This window comes from Ruditapes philippinarum, unplaced genomic scaffold (assembly GCF_026571515.1).
Source record: "Ruditapes philippinarum isolate M1 unplaced genomic scaffold, ASM2657151v2 ctg684_1_1_1_1, whole genome shotgun sequence".
NCBI classification, from domain to species: domain Eukaryota; kingdom Metazoa; phylum Mollusca; class Bivalvia; order Venerida; family Veneridae; genus Ruditapes; species Ruditapes philippinarum.
The window spans coordinates 257,702-273,292 of NW_026855648.1; the positions used below are offsets into that span (position 1 = coordinate 257,702).

Sequence of the window (15,591 nt, forward strand, 5' to 3'; positions counted from 1 at the left end):
GACACTTGGTGATCCCGTATCCGACCACTAAATAACTGCCAAAATAATGATGCTCTAAATTACTATAAAAACATGTTACTTCTTTAGTTTTGGGGTTAATGTATAAAACACACACTCTATTGCTCGAATATATCTGTTTTAGCAATATTTCATTTATGAAATTTAGAGTTAGTAATCTCTTTTACTATAAAAACTGTAACGAACGTCTTTTTCTAAATTCTATTTGTTTCTAAATTCAAATTTCACAATTTTCGTGTTTAAATGTTTAATTCTGCTTAAGCCGGTGCTAGGGGGTGTGGACGGTCGCTTGCACTTTCAAGTACCGCCCATGAACAGACTCGCTCAAACCGAGCCTGTAACATTTTCAAATTATGTCATTTTGGGTGTTTACGTTTTTATTCTATCTGATTTGGATTTTGACAGGGCGCCAAAAAGGAATGCATGTAGTCATAAGTGGCTGAAGTAACTAAGAAAAATGCCTGGTAATATTGATAAAAATGTCGTTCGTAGTAATGGTTTAAAAAGTGTGACACATCGGTCGAAGGCAATATAATGGCTTTATGTTTGTTTTATTCAAGTATAATAACAGTTTTGTTAACAGTCAATATTCTAACAGATAGTTATAATGAATGGCTTTTAATCACGCATCATCAATAACAATCCTTTATGAGACCAAACTCAAATAACGTGCTCTTAAGTAAATATTTTTAAAAAGGTAAAGAGGAAAGGATTTTATAAACGAGATAGAAAAATGTAGTTTGAAAATGTAATTGCACTTGGCTTGATTAAGTATGTATTTAAGACAATCAATAAATAAATGCCAATCATTATTTGTTTCTTCGTCATTAAAATATATAAAAAATACAAATATACCTAGACTTGTTAAAACAAACGTGTGAAGTAAAGTTTTAAATATAAACAACTGTGACCAAATGTTAAGTTAATTCGACTTTTACCTGAAACTCACTTTTACACTCGGATGAAATAAATGTAGATGATGTTAATTAGCAAATAACGTCATTATCTGTCAATTCTTTTTAATGATACTTTTCATAGAAACATAAATTCTTTTAGATAACAACTACAAAAATCCCCTTAAAATCTTAACACATGAATTGCAGATAAGTAATATCTTTTTAAAAATTTCCAGTGCAATACATGTATTTTTAAAGCAAAGTTGTAAATTCACAGTAACAAAGGAATGATTATCATCATAATATAACGATAAATCATTTTAGCAGTTTTAAGTTTAAACTTTGCGGTTATAATACAAATTGCTGAATGTATTGGCTGTCATAACAATAAATATAAAATACAGAATAAGAAAACAATACAAATCGAATGTTTTGCCAACCGTTTTCCATGTCACAGAGGGAGTTTCATTTTCTTTTTCTGTATTTTCATTGATCTTGTTATGTTTCATCTCAATCTCTTCTGAAACAGATGACATTTTCCGTTCAGGCTTAACAACAGCAATTTTCTTTCGTTTCAACCACCAGCAACGAAGAACGTACACCAATTTTACAATTGCCGACGGAACGGGAGCATCCCTGTCATGAATACGTAATGAAAGAATACATAGAAAGAGGATAACTGAGCTATATATCAGTAGAAACAGGACATAAAAATAAATGTAAGCCATTGGGTCAGAACTCTGGGGAACTGTCGAATTTATCATTTGCATAAAAACAATAAATGACAAAAATGTGGTTATAGCCACAGATGTTCTTTCCCCAGAATTCGCAGGCATAATGAACACCAGGTTATTCATACAACTTAAAAACATCATCGGAACAATTATGTAAACTACAAAGAAATCACTTCTTCTTTTCAATGAAATTCTAATGTTTAATGATGGTGGAAAGCTTGGGGCGACGACAGCACTTCTATTTTCCACAGTTGCAGACGATATTATCCATTGACTATTCTGGCTTAAAAAATCTTTGTTTATCATACTCTCTGTTGTATAAAACAACACTTCTTCGTTTGTATAAGCCCATCCTGAAATCGTCACGTAACAATCTTGCGTGTCAAAGGGAAAGTAAGTGACATCAACCGAGCAAACTAGTTTTAAAACATTCCCTGGGTTCCATATAATTTTACCGCTTGAAAGCAATCGCATCAGCATTGATACATTGGTAATTTCTTGAATTCTGTCAAAAGATTGTAGTACAAACAACTGTGGGTGCCACACATCTTTCGGTGGAATAAGAAGATTCGATTTCCCGCCAAATTCAGACGGTGTCCAGCTTAGTCTTTCATCACTCCATTGCATGTAAAATAACATGGTTATTTCTATCTCACCAGACAATTCATTAAAATTATTGATACTCACAATCCCTACTGTACAAGCAATTTTTACAGTGTCATTATGATCTAACAAAGGAAACAGTTTTCTATTGTAGTTCTTGAACAAGCTGTCGTGTAAACTTCTAACCTGTGTTGAATTTGAGCAGAGGATGAATTCCAACCGAAAAAACATAGTACTGATGATAAGGATTTTGGTGTTCATCATGATTGCTGTAACAAAATATTTGTTCTAGTGTAGTAACTTCAACGTTATAATCAGATGTCACATATCTGGAAAAGAAAGAATAGATACGTCGATTCAATATGAACATATTTAATACAAACTACAAACATTTTATCATCAATTAGAAATATGAAATACCTAGGCCCCACTTCTATTTCCACAAGCGTCTGACGGTATGGCTATTTATGGTCTTGTTAAACATTTCACTTGATAATTTTAATTATTTAAGTATGCTTTATTGTCCGTAGATCTCTTTGAAATGTTTGCAATATAATTAAGGAAAACCACAAATAAAACTTTATTGTTTCCCATTACTTTTATAAAAATTGACAAAAGTGTTTGTAAATACCTCTAGTTTGTTTTTATATGACAAGACTTAATTTGCACCATTGTACCAGTTCAGTTAATCAATGTTGTTTTGATTTTTGGAAAAAAATGTTCAATTTATATGAATAGTTGAACCTACATGTGTAGTTTGCAAACAAAAACGGAAAACATCACCTAGATGGTTTTGTAATTGAAAGGACAAATTCTACCATAACAATACAGAAATGCATGCTCCAGTACACTTCAAACGCAAATGGAAAATGCTTTTATAGGATGATAATTCCATACCAACAAGAGAGATGTTTTGAGCATGTGCGTTATGCGTAGGGCAAAAAGCGAAGTCGATGTGTTGAGCAGAAAATATGATAAACAAAATCATTAAGAAAAGGCAAGGCGGCGTTCAATGAAAAATAGTCATTTAAGATTAAACAATTTCTTATAAAAGTTATGATCTTACTCAATTTTATACAAGTTCTGTAAGTCAATATATTCTAAATATGGTTTTGAGTTTTTGAAAATAAATGTTCAATTAAAATGAATGGTTGAGCATAGTTTGCAAACAAAAAAGGATAACATCACCTAAATGGTTTTGTAATTGAAAGGACAAATTATACCATTACAATACAGAAATGCATGCTCCAGTTCACTAAAAACGCAAGTGGAAAAGGCTTTTTATAGAATGATAATTCTATAGCAACAAGAGAGATATTTTGAGCATACGCGTTATGCGTAGGGTAAAAAGCGATGTCCATGTGATGAGCGGAAAATAGTTATTTAAAATTAAACAATTTTTATAAAAGTTATGATCTTACTCATTTTTATTATGTATTTAGAGCGATGAAATGGTTAGAAACGGTAGTTTTTTGTTTGTTTGTTTGTTTGTTTTTTTCATTCCCATAAAAGCTTTAATTATGGGCCATCGATTCAAAAATAATAACTTTCATCTTAAATTAAATCTATTGTCATTTTGTCCTTCATGCTTTACACATGCGCAAAAAATAATGCATCTCCTTGAATTTACATGGCACAGAAGTGCGTTGTAAAATGGTATGTAGATAGTTTATGGCATTTACGAATTGAAGACATAATAAAACGGAGGATTAAGATCTGATATTGACACATAAAGGAATAATTAATATTTATATAGATACAAAGCATTGTTATCACATTACACATATAAGACAGAGAAAGGGACCTGTTTACCAATGCACCAATCTCCACACAAAATGTCCATATTGCTCCAAAATACAAAAAGATATAAAACAAACCCACGAGATAATCAATCATGTGTCAAAACATGAATCTGTTTGCACGTTGCCTACATATTTAGCTATAACAAAATACCGTTTGAAATATTTTGTCAGATTTTTTTCCTTAGTATATACTTTAATCATTGATACTTCGTGATATTAATATCATCATCATTTTTTTAGTCTGCATTATTAATATCTTACCTGTGCAGGTATTCACGAATAATACACGTAAATAAAACTTTCTATCTCAAAATAGAAGAATTATACCGTCCTTTCATGTAAACATTTTCTCACATTATTTTCCCTCATCTCTAAAAATTAAACTACATTTGCCATTATATCTAAAATTTATCGAACACTAATTAAGTAATTATCATCATTCAGTCTATTAAATCTACTCGAACAAATTGTTTCTCGTGAACCTATCACGTGATCTGTTTCTATTAGTATCTATTTATTCAAAGTTTGTATTAAATCGAACAAACAGCCATGCATAGTTATAGCTTGAAATTTGCACATCAATAATCTCTCCGATAATTCCTGGAAAGTCCAATAACATTTCAAATAGTATGTGGCTTAGACAACACAGCACTGTTAAAATCTATGACTGATCTCATTAAAATCCTTAAAAAAATAACAAAAATGTAATAAAAAAATTATTAATTTCTTTTCTAAATAAAAAAAATGAAACAAATACTTGAATAATTTATTAATGTCGTCGTGTGAGTGATTCCACGACAGTCCAATCTAATGCGTTATTGTTAATAATTACTGTACTGTGAAGACAAAATCATATTGAAAAAGCGGAATCCCTAAAGATTTCTCAAAACGGCAAGATTGAAAATGTTGAAGGCTTTGTTTGAATTAACCTGTTCATTCTGTTTAAAGGAATGGTAACTTCAACTACTGTCGTATGATGAATCACGAACATGACCCGAGTAGAGCTAGAACATACGATCCCTCGGTTGAGAGGCAGACGGCCACAGCTCACCTTAATTTAACTAACAAACATAATTAGTATTGATTCATTCCAAAATGTAAAGTTTTCAAGCAACATTGGTCAAATAAGGAAACAGCAATTACTTGATAAAACCCTCTGACTAGATGATAACAAAAAATAAGTTCATGGTTACTTTGTGTGTAACTTTCAATTTGTCCAAACAAATAAAATTAACTCCATGAACATATTTTCATGGATCGAAATCAGATCATCTTAAAATAGAATTTTGTCATATTTATTTATCTCTCGTTAACTACACACTTTTGATACTACTCAAAATTTACTAAGAATAACTTTTTCTACAGTGCGTTCCTTTTATGTATTTGCTATAAATGTGAAAATTGTCTTAAAAGAATTGAATATGATTAGTTAGGAATTGATTTTTAAGAAAATATTGACAATGGAAGTGCTCCTTGGCGTGTGCCTCTTGCGGAAAGAGTATGAAGGACGAAACTCAACATTTAAGAGATCATATAGTGGAATAAAAAAAACTTGCAAATCAGGAAATGGTTGGCGTTTGGTGTTTTATACCGAGTATGGTGTCCAAGGGCATTAATTACGGCCTGCTGATGAGCTTGCGAACCTTTTGGGGAGGAATCTGGGCACATTCTTCTATGATTGCCTGTCATAGCTCTAAACTGGTTTTGGTTGGACGTGGCGTGAAGAAATGGCTTTCTGCAGCATATCCCAAGCATGCTCAATAGGATTTAAATCCGGGGACCTTGCTGGTCAATCTGTACGGACTATAATTGACCCCAAAAGAAATCGGCTTGAGATGTGAGCTCTGTGTACAGGCGTTGTCATCTATAAAAATGAAATCAGGGTCGACTGCGCCAGCGTGCGTGAGTACATGGACGTCGAAGATTTCATTGACTTACCTTTCTGTCGTAAGTGTACCGTTTTCAATGATGTGTATGTCCGTTTTCCCCTGAGAGCATATTCACAACCACACCATGACTGAACCCACGCCATAACGGTCGTGTTCTGCAACGCATGTTGTTCTCCAAACCCTAGCCCGTCTATCCGTGAGGTTCACACAAATCCTTGACTCATCAGTGAAGAGGACCGGGGTTCAATCTTAAACTGTCCGTGGGACATGAGTCTGCGCCCATTGCAAACACTCTTGAATATGGCGTTGTGTCTTGCTGGCCTCCGTAACCTCAACCCAGCATCATGCAACCTTTTTCTAACAGTGTGTGTACTTACACTCACACCAGCTGCATTCTGGAAGTCGTTACGTAAGGTCGTAGCGTTCGAGAACCGTTAGCGCCTGGCCTGAAGGACAATTTATCGGTCCTGGTGGCGATCCCGGCCTCCAGCATGGCCCTTTTTTGGAATCGGTTCCACATCCTGGAGCCAACGCTCTGGAATATCCCAAGGATATGGAAAACGTGTCTATGTGAACAGCCAGCCTCCAACATTCCACTATCTCTATTCATTTATCTTCACTTAGACGACGTCTTACTTGTCGATTAACCATAGTTTGTTAATTTCGCACACAATTTTACAATAAAACGAGAGAAGTTTTGCTGCCTGTTCACGTTTCCATAGGTATGTTCCACGCGCTAATTGTGCAAGGTGTATATTATAAATCTTTAACTTAAGAACACGATTATAAGGTCCCTGTACAGGTGTATCGTTAGCGGAAATATGATTTTAATATGATGGTAAAAGGACTGAAAAACGCAATGTCGTAAAGGTGATCCTTAGCAAATTTTGAGTTGTATACATTTTGTGTAAGTCCCAATAATTGTTCATGCCACATCTAAAAATTTGTTAAATTCACAATCGTCTCTCATTTTCCGATAAGGCCCCAAAAATAACTTGGCGTGGTGCAATCTTTATTTTATAGAAATTAGTATTCAATTATTTTAGGCCAGACTCCGGGTGCGGAACTCCTTAAGAAGATATAAGTTACTATGTGAAGTGACATCAATTTTGCCAATTCAAGAGCTTGGGTCACAAAGTTTCCATAATTGGTGTAAAGTTTAAGGGAGGATGCTTAATAAGTTGTGTACATTATGTGGCATTTCCATTACATTGGTATTATTAACAATAACAGGAAAAGTTACAATTGTTATTGGTTTTAAGTTGTTCTGAATAATTAATATGTAATATGTAAGAAAAAGAATCAATCATCGGCTGTCGGTACAGACGCAGATATCTAGCTCTCGGGTAACATTTAAGCAGAAACTCGCCAGAGCCTCGTTACCCGCCAGAGCCTCGTTACCGCCGTAAACAGTTACCCTCGATCAAGATATTCCGGTCTGTGCCGGCAGCAAGTGTAAGATTCTTATAGTGTCGGGGGCTTCGTTCTGTAAACATCGTCTTGTCCTGTTGATCTTTATTATCATACTTTAATGAAATGCTATCCCAAACAAAAGGGCCAAAAAAGAAAAAAACGGAATTCTTAAGGGACGCCCAAAATCGGCAAAATTGAAAATGTTGAAAATATGATAAACAAGATCAACAAGGAAAGGCGGCGTTCAATGAACGCAACCCCCATATGACCCAGCAACAAGAACCAATGGCAAGGAGCCCAGGCGGACCCCAAACATAAAAAGGACAGGGCAACGACACGTTAATCATTAAATGATAAATAATTTGTAATTTGAAGTCTACGTTAGACTTAGCATGTTCATGGACGGTACTGTGAAATACAAGGTACCACACACGCCACATAGCACCGGCTTTAGCAGAATTCAACATTTAAACACGGAATTGATGAAAGTTTGAATTAAAAAAACAGCCGCAGAGACACCCAATGTGGTTAAATAAATTAACAGACTTCAGCCTTAGATAAACTGATGGTATGTGGTATACCGAATCCAGTCTGATATACCATTATATGAATTATTTTCTTATTCTAATATTATAGCATAAAATCGGCTATTTTTCCCTCTTTTGTCCATGTTATAACGGGACCAAAACCATGTGTTAACATAGTCAAGTACTCTTAATCACGCCCGTTTAACTCACAACGAGTGAAAAATGTCCATCGGTAAAAATGTTGTGAGCAACTTCCGTTCCTCGTTGTGAGCACCCATCTATGACGTGTGACACGATAAACAAGGTGCGTTTTTCATAATTTTTGAAGATTACAGACATTTATGTAAAAATATCGAAATGCAGTTAGTTAGCGATGTGTTTTCCGAGTATGCACATGTAAAGATATTGCCTGTTTGTGGACAATTTGATGGAAATACCGTGCGACGCAGTCACTCGAGGTAGCTGGAAAACTGGAGACAGCTTCTCTTTGGACCTAATTTAACATTGAAAACGTCGATTCTGGTGACGTTTTGTGCATTCTAATCTAAAACAGATGCCCACAAGTCTTCAGCGTAAATTATTATCTGAAAGTCTTCATAGAAACGAAGATGTACCCTTTTTTGCTTTAATCCTCGTTGTGAGCACCATAACCTCGTTGTGAGCAAGACAAGCGCAGTGCGTGTATGGTTTCAATATGTAATTGAGATGGTAAAAATAAAATTTTCAATCAACCACAGGAATTAAAACGTTTTTGCACAGCAGCATTTCTTTGCAAGACGTTGTGCATACCCCAAAGGGAGGCATATTACTTTTGAACTGTCCGTCTGTCAGTCCGTCAATCTGTCCGAAAACTTTAGCATTGGCCATAACTTCCTTATTAGTATCCGGATTTGATTCATATTTGAAGCCAACATCCCTTAGCACCTTCCTACGGACCTGCATTTTTTTACCTTGACCCCTGAATGGCCTTTACCTTGGAGGTCAAATTGTCCAAAAACATTTAAGATTGGCCATAATGTCCTGGCATAATGTTATGACACAACACATCTTTGGACAATGCCTTTCAACTATATCCTATATTATTTTGACCTTGACCCCTGAATGACCTTCACCTTGAAGGTCAAATTGTCCAAAAACTTAAAAATTGGTCATAACTTCCTTATTAGTATACGGATTCTACTCATTTTTTGAAACAACACCCCTTTAGGCAAGACGTTCAAACTGTTTTGTATTTTTTACCTTGTAGGTACCGTGAATGACCTTTTAGAACATCCAAAAACTTTAACATTGGTCATAACTTCTTTATAAGTAAGTGGAATTAATTCATATTTGGACACAATGCCCCTTTGGACAAGACCTTCCAACTGACCTATATTTATTTCACATTGACCTTAAATTACCTTCACATTGAAGATCTAATTGTCCAAAAACAAATAATCTATCTGGTCCATAAATCAAAGGACAAAGCACCACTTCAGGGGCATTGTCAACTTACCATGATAGTTCTTGTTTTACATAACTTGGTCAGTCTTCAGCTCAGCATAAACACATGTATGTGTGTATCACACAGATTATGAAATTGTTAAAATATTCATAAACACCCTGTGATGTTCACTCGTGCCACACTAGAGTATACGAAATAAAATACCTGATTTACCTCCACTGATTAGTTTTTCTGTTCATCTGATGACTTGTGAATATGAAGAATAATTTACAAAAAAAAGAAAAAGAAGAACTCTTGCAAAGAAAAACAATTGTACAAAAACGTTTTGTTTGCTTTTGGTAGATAGAAAATTGTAATCTTGTATTCTTGCCATTTGCATTACACTGCGCTTGTCTTGCTCACAACGAGATTATGGTGCTCACAACGATTAAAGCAAAAAAGAGTATATCTTCGTTTCTACGAAGACTTTCAGATAATAATATACGCTGAAGAATTGTGGGCATCTGTTTTAAGTTAGGTCCAAAGAGAAGTTGTCTCCAGTTTTCCAGCTACCCCGAGTGACTGCGTCGCACGGTATTTCCATCAAATTGTCCACCAACAAGCAATATCTTTACATGTGCATACTCGGAAAACACATCGCTAGCTAACTGCATTTCGATATTTTTACATAAATGTCTGTAATCTTCAAAAAATATGAAAAATGCACCTTGTTTATCGAGTCACGCGTTAAATATGGGTGCTCACAACCAGGAACGGAAGTTGCTCACAACATTTTTACTGATGGACATTTTTCACTCGTTGTGAGTTAACGGGCGTGTTAATATAGCCCGGTTTTACCTTTGCGCAATGCATAAAGGGCCAAGTAAAGATTAAAATGATGATTTGGCCTGTTTGCCATAATCGGTCTTTATAAAGATTTAAGGCACCAACGGAACAAAAACATCATGATGAAAAAACAAGAACAATGCTGCAAGAAACGACCAGATCATGGTTAACTCTTTTTGGTCGACTTTCGAAAGCATCAATCCAAGCGTTAACGATTTTTGATTCATTAAAATTCTTCAAATAGCAAAGAAATGACTAAAAGTTTCAAAAAATGCCAATATTTCAATCCATGTCGTTTTCGACATGCAATCTATTCATGTATACTAACACGATTTCAGGTCGATTTCTACGTTAGAACCAGAAAACGTCTAAAAGTTTCGCATAAATTTCATAAACAAACTCTTTTTCTATCGATTTGCGATGTCTAAATTGAACTAGAGCCCACTATGTACGTAAATATTTCAAAAATATTGGTTGTGGAAGCTGAGGTCAAGTAAAGTTCGCCATTTTGATTTTGAAGTGACAGGGAATGAAGCAAAGAAATACTATTATACGATTGGTCAATAGTATTCCGATTATTATCTTAACCAATCAAATCCTTGTACAATATTCAGAGCGGAACAGTATATACATACGTTATATATGGCGATAGAATATTGTCACAAGCGAGGTCCTTGTGAATTTTTTTGAGGGCTTTTGATCTTAAGCAGGAAAAGAGTTTTTTATTAAAACTTTTTCCAATTTCTTTGCCATTTGAGGGACTTTAATGAAAGAAAAAGCGATAGCACTTGGATTGATGCTTTCAAACGGCGACCACAAAGAGATAACCGTGATCTGGTCGCTTCTTGCAGCAGTGTTCTGCATGATGTTTTTGTTCCGTTGGGGGCCTTATATCTTTATATGCATGTATAGACCGTTTTCCATTTGATTGTGTGACTAGCGCCTGTGACTGATCTTTTTTACCGTCAATCTGAAATCATTCTAGGAATTTCTGAGGGTCGTGATTTGTCTTGAGGAGAGTAATTTAATGTGTGTTATTACTTAAAAAATCTCCAATAAATCAATTTAAATTTGAATTTTCGAACGATTGTGAGCATTTGAATTTCCCAAGTAGTTGGCCCGGAAAAATAAAATGCATACGTAAAACATGAGGAATTGGATAAATACCGTCCAAGCACAACTTGGATTTAATATATGTGTTTTGTATTGAATATACATCATGAATCTTTTTTAAAACAGTTATGCTATAATAACGTGAACGCACGTTTATCTCGTGTTATAAAGTCTGCAGAGTCCCTCGGGAATGTTGGGGCCATCGCCCTACCGGACTCGGGCACAAAATGTGCGTTAACCCTATGTTCCAGGAAGGGCAGTTAATGTTGTGAAAGCTAAGACTGAGGGTCAAGGTTGTCACTGAGACTCTCCATGGCGGCTGCTCTAACATCAATTACTATCATCATAGATGGCATTAAGAGGCTGTATTGATACCTGCAAAACCAAACATCTGCGGATGATAAACTATGAGCGCAAATGCAAATGTCTCCATCCCACAGTATTACGTCAGAAGGAGTTTGACCACTTGATTTATTGACACTCTGCTGTTGCAGATGATTGAACGTTCTGTTGGGCTCCAGAGGAATGCTGCCATGGGACTTGCTTTGATTTCTTCCTATTTTGTGACAATCACCAGAATCTAAATCTAACTGACCAAGACTTATTCAGGGAAGATTTACCTTCACCACAATGACTCAGAACTTTACCAATGGCAAAAAAAAATGAAAGATATTCAGTTCCCACCAGACACAATCAATTTTGAGTGTATATTGTTGTTGCTAACGTTTTTTTTTACTTGGTGTATTAGATGAATTTAAGAATTTAAAACTTGCATATGAGCATGCTTTATGTGCATTTTCATGTGCATTTTCACGGAAACTCTTTGTCAATTTGTAATTCTTAGCAGATGAATTACTTACCTTGATTTTTTTACCATTTATATATGTATCTGTGCATTTGTCCTGTCCTGTTTTTGTGTGGGGTCCTTCTGGGATCCTTGCCGTTGGTTCTTGTTGCTGGTTCGTGTGGGGTTTGCGTTCATTGAACGCCGCCTTTCCTTGTTGATCTTGTTTATCATATTTTAAAGTTTCATAAATTGGTATATCACCTTGATCACTGTTGTTTGTTAATGAATGATGTAATGAATGCAACAGAAACACCTGAAAGTGCACCGTTTAAAACCTTCATTTTTAATGGGAGATTAAAAGCACTTCCCGAAACTACCCCCATTCGGAGCTACCCTTTATATAAAAATTTCATTGAGTTATAAAGTATCGGGGGCAAGATCCTATAGAGTTTTCCATAGAAAAAGATTCAACATTTGGTATATTTTCCATCGCCAGGAAGATGGCATATCTTTAATACTACAATTTCCAGGTACTACATCCTGAAATATGGCATATTATTTAATAGAAAGTTTCGAGTAATCAATAGAGCATATTGAATGTGTGTTAGTTTAATACTGACTTTATTGAACGAGTTGAATAAAATTATATTAACGCTATGTTTATATAACGCAAATGACATCACGTCAAAATACGGCCGTGCAATGCCGTGAAAACGGTACGGGTATGTGATAAAAGGGAATAATTATGATGTTCAACTTGAAAATGTAACACTTTTATCACAACGACTATCTCTAATATTGCCACTATATTGAAAACGTTTATTGATATAACTATCACCAAATGTTGTTGCATTTAAGATAACTATGTTTGCAGAAAAGCATAAGTCAGTTAATTGCTTTCCCTTTGTAATATAAAGTTGAAATATTTTCTTTGATACATTTAACCAAAAAATGCCCCTGAAAGTAGGCGAATGCAAGTGAGCTATCTAACAGTTCATTTCAGTTCCTCTTTAAGGAAGAGCATAAGTGCCAGGTGAATATTTTTATTAACTTGAAATTTCGAGTTACTGACTAAATATTTCGAGGTATTAACTCGAAATTTCGACTTTATTATCTTAAAATTTCGACTTACTAACTCGGAATTTCGACTTACTAACTCGAGATTTCGACTTACTTACTCGAAATATCGAATTAATGAACTCGAAATTTTGACTAACTAATCCGAAATTTCGACGTAATATCTTGAAATTTCAACTTATTTTTCTGAAATTTCGACTCACTAATTCGAAATTTCTAGTTACATAACTCGAAATTTCTAGTTACATAACTCGAAATTTCGTTTTATTTACTCGAAATTTCGACTTACATTACAAGCCTTACATTGGTTGCCGGTGAAAGCAAGGATTGAATTCATGTGTAGCTGTTACACATTGACAGAGCACCATATATTAAACAGAACAATTTAATAGGGTCAAAGTGTCCACACATACCGAACATATCTTTTCTCATTTTCTTGACTGCTATTTTTGGAGGGGGGGCGGGGTGCGGGTGTAAAATCGCACGTTCCACATTTCCGTGTTAACCGGATGTTTTTTGTGTCTAAAGCACACATACAACCATCATGTGGAGATACAACAAGTCCAAAACCCACCCAATTGTAAACTGTGAAATATTCATGTGTTACCTAAATTTTCAATGACGTGTATACGCCATTTAGTCTGTCACGTTTCTTTATTTGTAACATTTTTTAAAAGATGCTTGTCAATATACTATATTCATTTATTACTAAGACTTTGATTCATATTGTGTTGATAAAAGTTGAACTTGTTTTTACATACATGTTGGGAATAATAATAAAGCATACGATTTGACAAGAAATATAGTCAGTCAATCAAATTTTACAAAGGCCTCAGCACGCCCTATTTTGGCCACTCCTCGGTACTTTCCTCAGATGTCCAACACGTGAAGTATAGGATCGTTTTATTCACATGGGAGAAGAATATGATAAGTGAAAAGATATGTTCGAACAGGTGGTATGGAACACCCTGACTGTCTTATGTAATCAATGTTTCTGTTAACTTGTGATACGAAGATATTATTTTGTCGTTTGAGCATGTTAACATGTGCAATTTACATCATGTTTTGTCAAAGGAACATGCTGACTTGTACAAACAGCATGTTAACTTGTCAAATAGTTATGATGACATTTTTAGACAACATGCTAACTTGTCAAAGTATCGTGATGACTTGTGCAAACAACATGTTAACTTGTTAAATTATAATGATGAATTGTGCAAATGACATGGTAACTTGTCAAAATGTAATGGCGACTTGTGCAAACGACATGTTAACTTGTCGAATTATTTGATGACAAGTGCACAAAGCATGTTAATTTGTCAAAATGTCATGATGACTTGTGCAAACGCCATGTTAACTTGTCAAAGTATAATGATGACTTGTGAAAACGACAAGTTAACTTGTCCAATTATCGTGATGACATGTGCAAACAGCATGTTAACTTGTCAAAGCATCATGACGACTTGTGCCAACAGCATGTTAACATGTCAAATTACCATGATGATTTGTGAAGAAAACATGTGAACTTGTCAAAGAATCGTGATGACTTGTGCAAATGACATGTTATCTTGTATCATGCTGACATGTCAAAACGTACTGTTAACTTGTCAAAGTATTATGATAAGTTGTGCAAATGCCATGCTAACATGTCAAAATCCCATGATGACATGTGTAAACAGCATGTTAACTTGTCGAATTATCGTTATGACATGCGCATACAGTATGCTAATATGTCCAAGTATCATGATGACTTGTGCAAACGACATGTTAACTTGTCCAAGTATAATGATGACTTGTGCAAATGCCATGCTAACTTGTCAAAATTTCATAACGACATGTGCAAACAGTATGTTAATTTGTCAAATCATCGTGATAACATGTGAAAACAACATGCTAACTTGTCCAAGTATCATGGTGACTTGTGAAAGCGACATGTTAACTTGTCAAAATTTCATGATTACATGTGCAAACTAGCCAAGGTATCGTGATGACTTGTGCAAACACCATTCTAACTTGTCAAATTATCATGATTACTTGTGCAAACAACATGTAATTAATTTGTCAAAAAAATCGTGATGACTTGTGCAAAACACATATTAACTTAAATTAAGGTATTATGAGCATGTCATCACGATAATTCGACAAGTTAACATGCTGTTTGCACATATCATCATGAAATTTTGACAAGTTAACATGTCATTTGCACAATTCATCATTATATTTTGACAAGTTAACATGTCGTTTGCACAAGTTATCATCATACTTTGACAAGTTAACATTTCGTTTGTACATGTCATTATGATTATTTGACAAGTTAACATGCTGTTTGAACAAGTCAGCATTGTCTGTAGACAAGATATGGTGTACATTGCACATGTTAATATGCTTAAATGACAAAATAATATCATCATTTAAGAAGATAGCAAAATATTGATAGATTAAGACAAGGTGGGACACAATACA

At 34.7% G+C, this 15,591-nt stretch overlaps 1 protein-coding gene across 1 annotated transcript; it reads right to left on the reverse strand.

Moving 5' to 3' along the window:
• Positions 1 to 1,220: 1,220 nt before the first annotated feature.
• On the reverse strand, positions 1,221 to 2,577 carry LOC132744001 (neuronal acetylcholine receptor subunit alpha-5-like). The gene has a single exon (XM_060732601.1). The coding sequence runs from the start codon at positions 2,513 to 2,515 to the stop codon at positions 1,250 to 1,252; it is 1,266 nt and encodes a 421-aa protein (XP_060588584.1). The 5' UTR covers positions 2,516 to 2,577; the 3' UTR covers positions 1,221 to 1,249.
• Positions 2,578 to 15,591: the final 13,014 nt, after the last annotated feature.